Source organism: Poecilia mexicana, unplaced genomic scaffold (genome assembly GCF_051168715.1).
Source record: "Poecilia mexicana isolate PSO_F unplaced genomic scaffold, ASM5116871v1 scaffold_18, whole genome shotgun sequence".
Classification (NCBI taxonomy): Eukaryota; Metazoa; Chordata; class Actinopteri; order Cyprinodontiformes; family Poeciliidae; genus Poecilia; species Poecilia mexicana.
The window spans coordinates 15,132,258-15,149,371 of NW_028263387.1; the positions used below are offsets into that span (position 1 = coordinate 15,132,258).

The 17,114-nt window shown below is 39.0% G+C and overlaps 1 protein-coding gene across 2 annotated transcripts in view; it reads right to left on the reverse strand.

The window, feature by feature from the left end:
- Positions 1–17,114, reverse strand: part of LOC106923868 (adhesion G protein-coupled receptor L3) — a 269,173-nt gene that overhangs the window by 118,324 nt on the left and 133,735 nt on the right. For both annotated transcript variants that reach the window (XM_088015248.1, XM_088015247.1), the window contains one exon: positions 8,005–8,114. In XM_088015248.1, coding sequence (XP_087871374.1) covers positions 8,005–8,114 — 110 coding nt within the window. The remainder of the gene's footprint in view (positions 1–8,004; positions 8,115–17,114) is intronic.

Below are 17,114 nucleotides of genomic sequence, written 5' to 3' on the forward strand. Positions count from 1 at the left end.
TAGAATGCTGATGATGCTGAATTACCGATGTTGGATTTAGCCTCCGTTAAATCCAAGATCAGAGTTTCAACGTAAATAAGACGGGATTTATGCAACAACACCTTGAAGTGGTGAAGCGAACTAAGCTCACGTTAAGGCTTCATCAATTTACATGTTTTTATTTGCGTGTTCTCTAATAAAGCGACGAGTATTTGTGGCAGTCATCTTTAAAGTGCCTTTCCAAAGTGTTTACATGCATTGAACCTTCTGACATTTTTGTTACATTTACTCCCACACACTTCAATTTATTCTTTGTGATGCACCATCACAAAGTGGTGTGAAACTCTTAAATGGAAGACAATTGATACATGGTTGAAACATTTCTTTTTTTTTTCAAACCCTTTTCAAAATGCATTAGTTCTCTACCAAATGAGTCTATACTACGCAGATTCCAACTGTATGTAATTTACCTTTTGTTAATGCAGCTTTTATAAAGAAAGCATCAGAGGTTTCGTAGAGCATCATGAACACAGCAGACGGTTCACTGATGATGTTGTTGGGTTATAAAACAATAACTCATTCATTACAAACATGGCCTGTACTAAAAAATTGTAAGGTTAAAGACATAAGCATTTGCATTTTCTCACAATGTACGGGATAAAATAATGAGACGGAAGAAGATTATGTGATTTGACAGGACGTTCTACTTTGTCGCCTATAAGCAAAACACTCTGTAAGAAGGACAACTAACAACGCACACTACTTTAAGTACTTAATCTAGTTGCTAGTAAGAGGGGAAATAATAAAAAAAAAGTTTAATATAATCTTGAGCTAAATTATGAAGAAGAATGGGAACAATTGTTGGTTTATTGATGTATAAATCTGCTGGAGACATACTCCTAAAACTTGCAGCTGTAACGGTAGTGAAAGGTGGTTTTTGCAAAGCGCACTCTGGATGTGTTCATATCATCACAAACCGAGTCAAAACCCAACACAATAATGTGCCAATATTAGGACATAATAACTGTGTTGAATAACTTTAACACAGCAGTTGTGTTGAATAATTAGCACACTGAAAGTGTCGAACTGAACACATTGTATAGACACATTATGGTGTAAAAACATATGTTCAACGTGGTAATTATATAGACTCTGGGGGGGGCTGAATAATTTTTTTGTAAAAAGAAAAAAAAAAATCTCTAAATTGCCACTTTACAAATATGCACTCATATGTTATCAAAGGCTTACTGCAACACCATATGCACTGCCATGCTTATGTTTCTAAAAAAAAAAAAAATGCATCGCTAAGAGTTTATTTTCACAGTTCCTGGCTCCAGGTTAGTGATAACTGCCTCCACGGACAATGTTGCCTTGGGGAAAATATATATATATATATAAAAAAAACACAATACAACCATGCTGACAGACAGTGTCCAATTAAATATCATACAGTCCAGTCCATGTCCCCAAGGTGGTTTTTATTTGAGGTGTGACCGGTCCAGGACAGACTGTAATTACCCCACTTAAGGCTTAAGCGTTACTGTAAGTGATAATCACGTACGTGATTTCCTGGTTTCATTTGCCAGTGCAATTTCTGCACTGGCAAATGAATTTCCTGGTTTCATTTGCCAGTGCAGAGTGGCGGCAGGTGCTTGGTATGCCTCGCCTAAACAATCGGCACCATAATTCCAACAGCAGGCCCTAAACTTTCTTTGTTATTATCAAAATGAATTAAAAACCAATTAGTCAGGCTGGAAATAGACGGCAAATATGACACATTACGTGACAACTTTCAGTGACGCACAAGCCTGGGCGGCTTTGTGCAAATCTGAGAAGTGATTGCATGATTATATATCCTGGCCTAGCGTCCAAAATTGTGAGGGGTACCTGACAGAGCTGAGCTGTGACCCACTGCGAGAGAGACGGGATTTTATATTGTCCTTATTAGATACAAACAGTGGGGGGAACTGGAGCCTTATGTATAGCACCAGACAGCCAGCAGGGTTTTTTTCCCCCCTCCTTTATTCATTCACTCTATCTTTGTCCTTGTCCTTCTGTTTCCACTTTTCCTGCACTTCCCTATTGAGCACACTGAAGTGTTTCTGCCGAGCATATAAAGCAAAATCAGCTCTCTGAAAGGACATTTAATTATACCTCATCTCCTTTTTTTTTTTTTTTTTTTAATAGACTATTTTGATAGACTGCTTGGACAAGAGTTAGCTAATTTGCCATGGAAACCGCAGTGAGAAGGTACAACTAATTAGCAGAATCAGAAGTTTCAAGTTAGAGATAGCCACAAGTTCTCAACATCTCAAAAAAAAAAAAAAAAGAAGAAGAAAAAAGCTACTTGAACAGTAGAGCATGGCAACACAGGTCCGGATGCCCGATCTTGTGTGACAGGTTGGAGAGTCTGAGGGGACACCGAGGGAATCTAAGGGCTTCATTACTGGTGAGGAAGATTGCAGGGGCTGTGTAGGAGGAAGACGCGGTTGTTCTGACCTCTTATCAACTTGACCTTTGGGAGGAGCTGTTCGAGAGAAAGTTACACTAAGAGAAGAATGGAACAATGGAGAGAGGAAGTTTTTTAATAAGCCACTAGGAGAATAGGCTGGCATCTCACCACTGAAACGCTGAAAGTCGAGGTGAACGGATGGGGTTAAGACAAGATGTCAGCTGCTGGAGTGGAGTCATGTTTATGAGTCATCACAAAGGGTCGGCTCTTCGAAGGCGATTGTACTTAATAGTGAAGCGCCCGGAGGAGAGTGTGCAGTTCCCCTCAGAAGCCAATATCCACTATATTAAGCCAGAAATACCATTGATTTTGACATTTTTAATAGTGTACTTTAAGTAATCATTGTTTTTCACTGACATTGTTATGTTACCGGAACCCTTACAGAATTGTGACATAAAAAATGATCTATTTATAATTTTGCTTACATGGCCAAATAGACACATATTCCCTCATGGATACTTGGTTAAATATTCTTCCCCAGGTTGTCCATTACTTTTTTTTTTTTTGTCAAGATCAAAAACCTCTATTATTCTGACTGGGTATTTTCCCATTCCTCTTAAGAAAAATGATAGACGTAACATAAATTGCTTGATTTCCAACAAGACAAGGTTACCGACAGTGCATCTGGAAAGTATTTACAGTGCCTCCCCCTTTTCCCACATTTTATGTTAGAGCCTTATGACAAATTGCATTTAATGAACAGGTTTCCTCAAAAATCTACACACAAATACCCCATTATGACAATTTATTGAAAATGGAAAGAAAACCCAGAATTCACATTTACGTAAGTATTCACAGCCTTTGCCAAGAAGCTCAAACGGGAGCTGGTTCCACTGATTATTCTTGAGATAGGATTGTCCTGAAGCAAAAATCTGGGGAAGGACACAGAAAAAAAAGAAGAAAAAAAAAATCTGCTGCTTTGAAGGTCCCAGTGAGCACAGTGGCCTTCATCACTTGTCAATGGAAGAAGTTTGGAACCTCTAGGAGTCTCCCTAGAGCTGGCTACACCTTCAGAAGAGGCACATTGCAGCCCGTCTAGAGTTTGCCAAAAGGAACAAACGAAGGACTTTCAGACCAACAGAAACAAAGATTCTCTGGTCTGATGACACAAAGATTGAACTCTTTGGTGTGAATCCCAGGCGTCAGGTTTGGAGGAAACCAGGCTCATCCCCAGGCCAATGCTATCCCTACGGTGGAACAAGCTGGTCGCAGCATCACACAATGGGGATGTTTTGCAACAGCATTAACTGGCAGACTAGCCATTATAGAGAGGAAAACGAATTAAGTAATAATGTACAGAGAGATACTGTACGAAAACCTGCTCCAGAATGCTCTTGACCTCAAACTGAGACAAAGGTTTATTTTTCAACACCACAACGACCCACGGCACAGAACCACTTTGCGAATTTCCTGGAATGGCTATAAACCAGAGTCCAGGCTTGAATCTGATTGATCATCTGTGGAGAGATCTGAAAATGGCTGCACAGACGTGTCCCATCCAACCTGATGGAGCTCGACAAGAACCGCAAAGAAGAAGAGGTGAAACGGCTTAGAGGTAAGTTTGTGGCATCAGATTCAAAAAGACTTGAGTTTGTAATTGCTGCCAGACGTAGATCATTAAAGTAAAAGCATAGGCTTGGTATTGTTTTTCTATTGTAAATAAATTTGAAAAAAACAACATTTTTTTAAATCTTTTTTTTAGATTTTAATGAACTTTGTAATGATGCTGTTACATTATAAAATGTTTAGAAAGTGAAGCACTGCAAATACTTTCCAGATGCACAATATGTTAAATCTCTGACCTTTAACCCCACTGAACCAATCTTGTGGACCGAGTTTAAACCAGCCAGTGTCCATGACCTATGCCAGTTCCAATATGATCTAATAAGAAGCATTTCTCTCTAATAAATTTCATGCAATATATGCTAATTTCTTACTACCGTCTTAACCTCCTTGATTGTTCACCGTGATTCTACTTCCTTACAGGAAAGTCAGATCTCAGATCAAACAATTATTCAGACAGCAGCTCAATTGAAAAATGATGCATTGCCTTGGCTTGTGACTCTGCCACCCACAGACACCGCCATTCTTGGCGGTAATTGTTATAACTTCTTTTTGTCCCTCCATTACAACTGATGGAGCGGATCAAATCGCAAATTAATGAAATCAATATTGAATCTACGGCATGTGTCCATCGATTTAGCACACTCCCCTCCGCCGCCATTATTAACGGCACATCTGAGTCTGCTTTCGCGACGCTTTATGAAGATATGGGTGGAGAGAGGAGGGCGGTAATTTATCCCTAAAAGAAAAAAAAAGAGCTCCCCAATCGGAATACAGATGTAAAAGTGAAAGTGGTCGAAGGGAAGAGGAGAAGAGACCGCAGAGTGAGAGAACAAAGAAGCAAAGCAAGGAAGGTGTGGAGGACCGAGGAGGGTACAGATGAAGGGCAGAATTTAAATGGAGTAGAGGGAGAAATTTAAGTAGAAAATAAAGTATTGGGATCGAGGCTTGTCAAGGAAAGGGGGGATTCTAAACAGTCTTCATCTGTAAAGGATTAGCTTTGTTTTCTTATTCTGGATAGGTGTTAGAAAATCCCTGGATGGGCTATGTAACTATGAGGATTTTGGAATGTCTTAGGATCCCTCGAAAGGAGCTGGAGGGCATCACTGGAGAGAGGCATGTGTGGTACCCCTTCACTACCCGTTACCCCTTTAACCCAATCGCAGATGGATATGTGGAAATGAAGATATTACAAGTGACAAATCGCTCTTAAAAATTGTTTTAATTCTAGAATAACCTGGAGTCTCATAAAATCTACGTATTATTATTCTTAAATGAAACTCACTGAAGTTTACGCAGTTGCCATTTTAGTTGCTTCATGATTTTAGCACTACTAAATAAATGGGACTTGGCACAGAGGCTTTCACATCTGCTTATCAAAGTTTCTATTACACGTCAATGACAATCACAACAATTGTGAAATCTACAAATTTATTGCTGTATTTTGTTGCACCTTTCAATTCATTCTAGACAAAAAAATATATATCTGACTGCCTTATTTGGACAGTTAAACATGAGTTTCTTTGAATTTTGTCCTAAAAAAAAAGTTGCTCTGCTAATGTTTTGTACTATATTTAAAAATCCCAGAAAGTCTTCTGATTTCTTTTTTTTTTCATTCCTTTTTTTCATGGAAATGAAGCCTTTTTTTCATCCAACAATGATTTCTGGCCACCATCCATAGTTACACTACTGAAGTCCAAACTGGAGGCAAGAAAATTACAGCAATTATGTAGCTGGCCCTTTATTTCTTTACTTTCAGTTCTTTTTTTAACAAATGCATAAGTCTTTATTTTTCTGCTGAAAATAATTACGTAAGACTGAAGACCCGCACCTTATATCCTATAGGTAGTACAGAATGTTTTTTTTTTTGTTTTTTTTGCCCTAAAGGGCAAATATTATTATTATTGCTTCAACAGGGATGTGGAAAATAATGACCTTTAGCATTGGCTGTAAGCCTTTTTTTAAATGGAGCCATGAAGTCTAACTATGTGGCTAAATATGACTTTAAAAAGGTTAAAAAAAGTTTTAAAAATTTGCACAAGAGCATAGGCTGAACGCATTTTACCATGTGTGATCAGACAGAAGTAATTTAGGCTTCACGGTTAAGGTGGACCAGCCAACATCCCTTTGGAATGGAGCTCAATTACACTAAATATACCGGCTGAAAACTGGCTGAAAACCAAACCTCCATGTTGGACGTCTCTTTGTCTGGAGCCCTTTACACAACATCAATCTGGAAAATAACATAACATAGAGATATAATGCTATGTATAATTCTTGAGTGCTCCTATTTTGTCTTATATTCTATTTCTTTCAATAGTTGAAACTGGCAACTCTTCGGGTTTTTAAAAAATTATTTTTAAACATTCAACAAATTTTCTCTGCTTTTTTATTCATTTTCAATGCAGTACTGTAAATGGCTAAACAGCTTTGTTTTTGTACATCTCTTAGCTCTAACCTTCGAGTTACTAATGCACATATATAAAGACATGAGATTACCAGCTTTGTAACAACACAAGTCTTATACTGGTCTTAAATACTGTTTGTCTTTTGTCAACAGCTTTTTGTCCATCACTTTCATGAACAAAACAAACAGCCCAACAAGCGGAAAAAGTATAATCCTTTTCCAGTAATTTAACAATAAGCGAGTGCCATCAAACTGTGAAGTCAACACTGTAAGTGGATGGAACAAAAGTTCAAGTTAGCTCCAACAGGAACCACTGCAGGATATGAAGGACAGGATATTATGGAAAACCAAGTGCCGCTGTAGGCCACAGTTCAGACCAAGTGCGTCTCTGTACACCGAAGCTGGGTTGGAGTGTTTTACTCCTTAATAAAGAAAAAAACAAATGACTGTGCGGCTGGAATGACAAAATGTGCAAACAGGAAGGAGTCAGATATAAAAGAGGCGTTTGCAGGCTTTAGATCACTGGTGAAAAAAAGAGCTCTTGCATCACAAGATCAAAGCTGCTGTCTGTCAAACTTCTAAAGGGAGCCGTGTAAAGACCTAACATGTTAGGAAGATGGTTTTGATTTGAATCTGAATTACTACAATTCTCCTCAATCCCGTGGCTGCAGCAGACCGTACATCTGAAAGCCCGCTGCCAGATTTATTCAAACATTTTTTCCCCCCATATCAGCCCCGACAGCACATCAGAATCTTGGCAGGCGACATGACCGGCTTTGATGATACGCTGAGAAGTCGTCCTAAAACAATACCTGGGGTTATATGGCAATGTCCATTCCATTTCCTCTGACCTCATGTAGGTTTCCTCTTCATGTGTTCATCCTGTGACCCCGTTCTTACCCTTCCCACCCACACCTAAACATTTCCACTAAAGTTTATTGCAGCTTGAAAAAGTTCTTCATCTGGTGCAGAAATTAAACCATTAGATTGAATCCATTTGGAAATGCCTCAGAGAACCAAACATTTGCCTGGCTTCTAGAAAACAAGCAAACTTTATTTTTTTCTTTATCATGTGCGCAGACTGGATATGTGTGCAGCACAACTTCTAACAAATTCTTCAAATGCTTAAATAAAGTGTTACAAGTAGGGAATATTTCTTTTTCGAAATCTCCCACGCCGTGATTCGGTTAGACAAATAAAATATTCGGTTTGTAATTTTTTTTTAAATTTAACACAGATAAAGACAACACTGACAGCATTCGCTCCTGGGTTAAGTCAAATATCTTAAAGACATCCCATGTTGTTGACATTTCTCTGCTCTGATACACTATATTTTGTCTTTATCTACTCCAGTACACAATCACAAAAAATCATCACCACGTCCCCAGCATAGGTTTACCACTGCAATGTGCATTTAGGAGATCTATGAACCTTTAGAGCAGCACTGATAGAGTTACGATGAAGTTGCCGAGGAATCGTTGCTAAGAAGGCATTAGTGTGACTGAGAGCTTTAGAAGTGTACGCAAGAGTGGAAAATACATACTGTAGGGCACACATTCGTATTGGACTTCCAGGTACTTGTAGGTTCCCGGGCATGGGTCAGGAAACACGTCTGGTCCGGCTACCACGGCACACTGGGTCCTGTTGTTACATCTGCAGAAACCATAGAATCAATTATCAAAAGGTACAAGCAGCAATCAGTACATGACGGTCAAACACTGAAAGTCACATATGGACTTTCTCAGAGAGAGACTCTCAACTGTGGCTTGACTGACCGGCTAGCAAAAGTGCTAAATATCTCAGATGTTGAGTCTTCAGCGGACATTAGAATTCCTCCTCCACTGAACTTAGAGGTATAAGCAAAACATCAACATCCCTGCTGCCATTTTCCTGCATATGACCAGGCCCTGGAGCACCAGGTGGATTATTTTGTATCTCCAACTCCTCCTGAAAGTAACACTAAGCTTTGCTTTTTGCCTGATGTGATGCAATCTCTCGTACTGTGCAATCAAGCTGGAGAGCTTGGCGGTGCTTATAGCTAAGATCTGAAATGGGGTCTCTGTTATGTGAACATCATAGGCTAAGAAAAAGGAAAACCTTGGTCCCTCAAAACGTAATGTTAAGCTGGGCAAATAGCCCTTGCGTCATATTTAACAAGTCTTTCGCATAACACCACTTTTTAAATATGGTAAAATGACATCTGGTTCTCAATGTGTTACAAAATTACTTTAAACTACTGTTTATTTTAACAGTATGGTAAAATATTAGATTCCCTTTCTCTGTGGCCCGCAAAAAAAAAAAAAAAAAAACAGTGTGACTTGCACACATCAAGGGTGGAAGAAAGGATCCCTTAATACCCAGTAACAACTGTAGATCAAACTTCAAATTTTTGAATTTCAGGGAATTATGTAGAGAAACACAACTTTGAAGGATTTACATAACTTCGCCAAGGAGACTGATTTTAATCAGACGTCGATCAAACTAAAATAGCAGAGCAGTGCCGTAACCGTTTTCCGAAATCCACAAAGTTAAGAAGTTCCCCTCTTTTTAAGGTTCATTTGGCTCTGGCAGAGACAAATTCATCTTGCTGTGGAGGAATAGAGTTGAAAGTCATGGGTGTACCAACCAGACCATGCACAGGTTGGAGCGTTATTATCACATGATGGATGGTTGTTGTGGTAGGGGGTGGTTGCGGGGAAGAAGGGGGTAGACACAATCAACTGACTGCACAATCATCTCCAGCATGAAATGCTGGTCTTCATTAAAGAACACAATTATGGTGCCTGTGGTGTTCTCCTGTGCCATTTTGTTTTTGGCACTCATCAATCAAAGCGCCACTTCATATGCACGGAGAGCCTCTCGCCTCGCATAACAGAGGCAGCACTTATCTCACAACATTAAGCTTTAAACGTTTCGACAGGTATAGATCTGCTGGGCTTCTGCATACATCTGGAAAACAGAAGCACACCTCAATAATTGATATAATTAATGAGTTTATTCTACAAATAAAGACTCAAGAATTATATGGATTTTATGTTTAAGCATTCACTTATGTTACTTTCAATATTTATGGATTGTAGTTGATACAAAAATCTAAACTTTGCATCTTTTTTAATCTACTTCTGCAAAGAAAGCATGCGAAATATTACACTATAATTTACGGTAAAATACCGGCAGATGTGGACGCCAGATATTTTCTGTATAAATACGGTAAAATCCGTATTTACAGCAATTCCCTGTAAAAAATAAAACATACAGCAAAATTCTGGCATAACTTAAGACATTGCACAACAAAGTTAAGCCAATGAGGGTCAGTGCCTGGCTTTTCAGAGGACTGCTTCCAAGAATGGTTTTAAAACGTAAGTGGAGAGGAATAGAACAAGCCGCCAAAGCAACAGGAAGTAGCAGATGGCTACATCTGACTTTGGACTTGACAAAACAAAACAGCGCACCAATACCAGCAGAGAACATGGCTTCCCAAATCACTGTATGTCTCACCATTGACAGCAGAAACTTACCTCTGGACCACAACCATCCTGGTGGAGAGTGCCAACGACGGCTTGACAATTGTCAAATTAGCAGTAACATAGCTACAACATAACATTTCTGTATTAATTAATTTCGTATTGTCTTCCCATGTGAAAAAAAAGTAAAACACTAAGTATATCTTGGTGTGTAATTAACACAACAATGTTTTTTTTTAATTGAATAACTCAACAAGCTTAACTTTTGAATGCTTTTTTCGCTAGTTATCGGGAAGCTTTTGCACAACAGCATGCCGAGTCTGATCCTGTCTCTGCTCCGATCTACGAGAGGTTTACTGCTGCCGACTGCAGCACATTCAGGGCAGACGTCCGTCAAACCCGTGCTCGTTTACACACTACCATTACCCTCCAATATACAAACAGTATTTAGACGGTTCACAGTCTAAGTCCTGTGAAGGTCAAGGAAGGGTCTGACACCATGATTCATATGCCACAATTAAATGATTCTCTACACCTTAATTAACATTGATTGGCTGCTGACTAATCAATCGAAGCGGTGAGGGACAGGCGGAAAAGGGACCCATCTCATTTCAGGCCTGAGCCGGTAATGAGATATGGTCCACCGACTTCCTCCCATGTGAGCTTTATGGGTTCGTGAACCCAACCAGCCATCCGTCTTCCTCGCTCGGTCACAGCGGTGAGCTGTTGGTAAGCTACAGTTCCGACCTACCAAGAGCTAACGCAAAGGCAGTAAATGACAATCAAATAAATAAGGGGTCAAGCCGATGAAACCGAGAAACAATTACCAAGGCAGGCTCGTGGCCTCCCCGTTCTCTGCCTGGCTGAAATTTACCCACCCGTCTGTTTGGAGGTGGCTGGCTTGTAATAAGCAGGTAAATGCAAGCTAAATTTGGGCGTCTTCACTGCGGATTGAAGCGATGCAACCGGCAAAAGTTTTAAATGGAGACGCAAACCGTCCGACGAAGCAAACTGAGACACACACACACACAATACGCCATTTTTTTTTTTTTTTTTTTTGTCTAGCATCATTAAGTGCCCGTTGACTCGTTTAGCTGCACATTCACATTTAAGGGGCCCAACACGAACACAGCTTTGCTAATCCATACCCTTTGAGGTAAAGGCTATGAACAAATCTGGACTTTTAATCACGCGCCTTTTCAATTTAACGTCCTCCTGGGGGATTAAACGTCGGACTGTTTATTTAACATGGATTGCAAACTTAATCTGAGCCTATCTTGCCCCACTTAAAAAGGAAAAAACAATCCGTGTTCATTTTTACCGCTGCATGCACAAAACCAAACAGCCGCAGATGCTGTCTGATTAAATATTGTCTGAGCAAATTTCCAAAGGGGCAAAAAAAAAAAAGGCTGGAGAAAGAATGATGGGGTTTCCGTTTATTTTTTAGTGTCAAATTCATGAATTTCTGTCACATATTTGCACAGTGGTCAGGATTTTAATGTGGAACCTGCAGAAACTGTAGGATGAAAAGGAATCGGTAAAAAGCAGGACGGATCCCTCCTTTTATGTTTCCACCAAGGATTTTAACTGCCAAGTGAATTTCCCAACCAAAATACAGCTTTTTTTTTTGTCCAAAAATACTATTGTTTAATTATTTATAGCTGGATGCATAGATGGAGCCAATGAAACATCAATAGTATAAGCATTTTTTAAGTGCCTTTCCTGATACTGAAAACAGTTCAACTCCATTCTTTTGAAACGGCGCGGAGACCCCAAACATATTACGCATGAACCAATGGGGAATTCAAAGGGAGAATCCCGTTAGATCGAAGGCCACAGAACTGTCACCGAATCAAAACGTGGAGTTTAAGGATTGCAGCAGACACTTGGCTATTACAGACCCCTTTGAACTAACAAAGAGAAGGTGAAGTGGTTTAAGTCTGGTTATATGCTGAAATATGTATTAAAATGCAGGTGGTCTGAAACTGATGTAATACATCACAAGTAAAGAATGAAACACAGGTGGCATTAACTTGATGTAGCTGTTCTTTCTGTCCTTTATCACATAAAAACGGCACCATAGGATTAACGCTCTCAAAAAGGCCCCTGGATATAATCACTGACCACAAAGGGTTTGGGAAAAAAGAAGGTGATATATCGGTTACTTTTCTCCTGATTTTCTTTTCCGACTGCCTCCCCCCCCCCCTGCCTTTCCATGTTCCTTACATCTGCTGTTTTATAATTGGCAGATTAGAAGTCAGGGTGCCAGCTGATGAGAGAAGATAAAGCACAAAGCACCAGAGCCTAATGTAAGCACAAACTGCAGTTGCTGTAATCACAGCACTGATCCCCACTCTGGCTGACTTCGAAGCTCACTCCTCCGGGTCGCACTGAACCCAGACAAGGTGCAAATAATACCAAATATGAATCGGCGACTGAATGAAAGACTGTAACATCTCTAGCACAGAAAAAAACAAAACAAAACAAAACAAAAAACGGATTTATACCAAGAGCAGAATTTTTTATTTTTTTCAAATCTGAAGGCTAACCATTTATTGCTGAATCAGATTCCATGATGCCAAAATGCTTTGAGCAGTTTTCCCACATAAGAAATGTAGCCAAGAAAGCACAGAGAGCTGGAATTCTGCGACTGAACTGTAAATGTACTGGATAAATCCCTTTGGGACTCCTTTTGAAACATTAGCACCGGTCCACATCCTGTGAATCTCCTCCAGACTCTCGAATGGATGTTTCCTCACAGTATTTCCCATGCTACAGTTGTTTCTATGTCGTTTCTACCAAAGTTTTTCTTCCACTTAACTTTTTGTTATTATGTTTCACTGCTGGAGCAATATTAAAGACTGATGTCTTTTTTTCCACAATTTTTGAAGGTTATACATGGCTATAGCATACCTGTTGAAATTTCTGTTTTTACTGGTTTTATGTGATATGTAACATATTTTTATTCTATTTTCATGTGACTATTTATTGTTATTGTCCGTCACCTTTCTGTCGTTGCTTGTATTCTTCTATTCTAAACGGCAAAATATTACTGTCGCAAGTCAAAAAGTAAACTTTTTTTTTTTTTTTTTACTTTATAAGTTGCACCTGTTAATAATAATGCAGTATTACCGACGAGAACAGCCTGTTACAGTAAGAGCCAACTCATTTCACTCAGGCAGAATTTTCACACCTGGCATTAGCTCCCATGTCAAGAAAATAAACGATGTGCTGAAATAACACTCTGTGTGCCAAGAAACAGCTAATGTTTGAACTGTGCGTTTCATGTGTTCGGACCGGTGTTTGATTTCTTTTCCTGCTGTGGACACACACTTGAGAGTTTGTGTTTGTAAGAAAAGTGGGGAGGGGGGAGAGGGGGAGGAAAAAGTGACAAAAGGGGTCAATATTCCTGACCCAATACGCTACAGTGACGGTCTTCAACACTCAGTAGAATTCACTAACTGTCTTTAACGGCTGCAACAAACAGCGTTTACCCTTTCTTATGGGTTAGGTGATATTTTTGGTTGTTGTTCTGATAAGCGCTCAGGGAAAAGGGAAGGAGGATATCCATCACATCATCTAACTCACACCATTTCATATTGGTGTAGGGTCTCGACACGTTTCATACCATCTATAATTCTATTCTTTTATGAACAGTGTTAGAAGTGCTTATTTTCCTTCCTGAGACCAGAATCACCTCAAAACCATGCGGAAGTCGCTGACCAGCACTCTCCCCCCACAGTCGGGGCCAACTCATCACCAGGTTGGGGTCAGTGGACAGCGCCGGCCCTCTCTTCACCCGAGTGCCCAAAGGCATGCAGCCGCAGATCAGATGAGACAACAACAAAGTCGATCACCGAACTGTAGCCCAAGATGTCCTGGTGCCAGGAGCACATATGGACACCCTCATGCTTTGGATGGCCATTTCAATTCCTCCCCGCAGTTTATTAAGAGTTGGGGAAAAAAAATAAAAAATAGTACAATAGTAAACAAGAAGAGTAATCATGGTGACTTAATTTGCATTACTTCGTACACGTACTGAAACAAATAATGCAAATGGATTTTGTACGACAGGATATGGCCTGTTGAGAAAATTAACATGTAGATGTGCTCGTTTGTTACCCATAAAGTCAGAGGATGCTTAAGGGTAATAGTTCATTTAATTTATGGCATGCTTTGATAGTGAAGCTCTTTAATTATTTACTGTAATCAGTTGAATTAGCCTCTTTCCATATGAAATGGATGGAATCTTAGAAACAATAATTTCAATCAGAAGCAATTTTGTGACAATTATCAAAATCAACCTATACAGAAAGAAATATTGGGATATTTTGCCAATATCACATTAAAAAAAACTGTTGAAAGTTGTCACTTTAACAGAGTGTCCAAGTCATTTTCGCAACACAGGAAAACAAACCGAAACAAACTTTTTACAAAACTTCTGCGTAATTGCGCATTTGGCTAAGGATTAGTGAAACCTAAAAATGATCGCATGCGCCCCACCGAACCGTAGACTCATCGCTGAATCCCACTCACAGACACTCCCTTTATTTTAGATGTGAACACTTTGTTTCCCCAACATCAAGAGATCCGCTTAGCACAGATTAAGAGGCAGAGGAGAAAGATCAGGAATGAATGTCTACAACATAGACACAATAGTCGAGCGTGGGCGCAGAGGATTTAAAGTACGCCGCTGAAGGAACTCGCTGTTCTCAAACGCTTAAGCTCGCATGCTGCTGTACAAATGTGTGAACACGTCCTCACAGAAACGCAAGTATGAACCGCTGATTGGATCAATTTGTTGAGCAACACATGACAAGAATAAGAGAGGTATTATCAGTATAGCACAAAACTGAAGAGAACCATCGAGCTCTGTCAGATGTGCGTCGCTATAGGCGATAAAACATCAACCATGTTTAGTTTTTATTGGATTAGCAGACTGGAACTAAGCGGAAATAAATAAAGTGCTGGCGACAGTGTTGTGCACGAGCAGATCTGGGCATTTTTCTGTACGTCGGTATGTATGAGCAACCTTTACAGAGCCCTGCTAAGTGAAGAAGAGAAAGCTTCATTGGGAATGGTCAAACAAAGGTCAATATTAATCACTCCTTGTAAACTCCTTTACACTGCTTACAAAAAAAAGGCTATTTCAAGCTTTTTTGTTTCCTACCCGACAAATGTAATCCCTCACAGCCATCCACAGCGATTAGTAGGTTTCATAAGATATGACATCACTCAGTTTGGTCCCTCTCTAATATTGCATTTGGAAGATAAGATGGAGTTCAAGCGAAAAGAAAAATGGAAGCGCTGAAGCAGCGTGGCTAGTTTGACCAACCAGGCAGCAGACTACTCCAATATTTTCAGGCCCCTATGTTGATACCGAGACTTTACAGACTCATCCATGAAGCTCTGCTTGGCAACAATCCAGAAGCCTAAAGCACAAACACAAGCAAAGCTTGATGAACACATGCTAACCATGTGCTAAGGTAAGTGGCCACTTTACAGAGAGCTTTAATTAAAATTAAATCTTGTAAAAAACTGTGGAACCGAGGTGCTTATGGATCAATAATCCAGTTTATTTAACTTCTTGACATTCTCAGTGTTTGTGGACTGTTTTTGATACCACATTTTTTTTTTGTTATTTATTTCTTTAAACTTTGACGGACATTGTGTTCTTGCAACAAAGTGTTTCGCAAGGAACCCTTATCTGAAAACGTCACGTATTTTGGAACAGGGCTGTGTTTTTCTCTTAAGAAACAAGTATTGAGAAGTAGCAGAAGTGGAGCATGAAATAAAAATGGGAAGAGTCAGAAAAAAAAACAAACTGCAAACGTTGAACAAATGTATAGTACATGTTCTTGAAAAGAATAGGGAAACATCCGCAAAGACCTTAAAATATCTAATATATATATATATATATATATATATATATATATATATATATATATATATATATATATATATATATATATTTTTTTTTTTTTTTTTTTTTTTTTTTTAATCTTCCTGTTAAGTTTGCCAAAACTTAAAAATAAATGATCTCAAACTTATTCAAACATTTTAAGACACACAAAAAAAACTATTTGGCTTATAAAATGATGAAATATATTGAAATTGTGAACACAGAAACTACTTATAGACATTTTAAAAAATACATTTTCTCAATCATGCAAACCTTTTGGTTGTTTTTTTTTTTCTTAGGTGTAAAGCAAATTATATTACACAATATTGTCCTATAAGTCATGGTAAACCTAGAACCGTAGCCTCAACATTTCAGGAGGTGTGTGGGTTCATCTTTGTAGATAATGGAAGACAAGAAATCCAATACAAAGAAGGAATGGTATGTGCTCTAAAAATTCAGAGACAAGCATTCCTTCAAGGTGAGTTTATTTTCTAGCTGCCTCTACCGGGTAGAAAATAAGCTGGTAGAGCAGCAGCAATTACACTCCAAGTCAAAGGGTGGCGCCAAACACAACAAGGGATTTTTCAATAGCCACAAAGTCATAAAATATAAAGCCCTGAGAGCAGTCACCTCATTCGTTCTTTTCAGCCCTTCTCTTCTCTTCATAATGTAGAACACAGAGATAAAACCATCACATTATCACCCCTCTTTAATGGTTTAATAAGAATATATGATGGAATCCGGTGAGTTAGCTAATCCCAAATAACTATGAAAACGTTATTGTTTACATTACGGTGGAGAACTGAAGCAAATGGCCATTACGAATTCCTGTTCTGGACAAGCAACCCGTTAGGTCCAATGTTGAATATTTAAGCTTAACAGTATATTTCATTTATGCATGTCGCATAGTTTTCCCACCTATATTTTACTGTGTCCATGGTATGACTGTCAGTGAAGAATGGACGTATAATAGAAATAAGTGGTCATAATTGAACTGTTTGATTTTAGAAGTTAATGAAACCTGACATCCTTTATTTAAGTGATCTTCTACAGTTATTTAAATAAAATGCAAACTACCATAATTAACAATGTAATCTTACTAAAAAATTTTAAAAAAAGACATGCAGTATCAAGCACAAGACATTCAGGTGTATACCGGTCAGATATGTCCACTCTCCCTCTTAGGAATTAATCCATCTGTTTATGTGCCACAACGGGTATTGGGTGATGTAATTCTTCTCTCCCCTTGAGAGGTCAGCCTGTGATTCTGCACATGGTGTGGACATC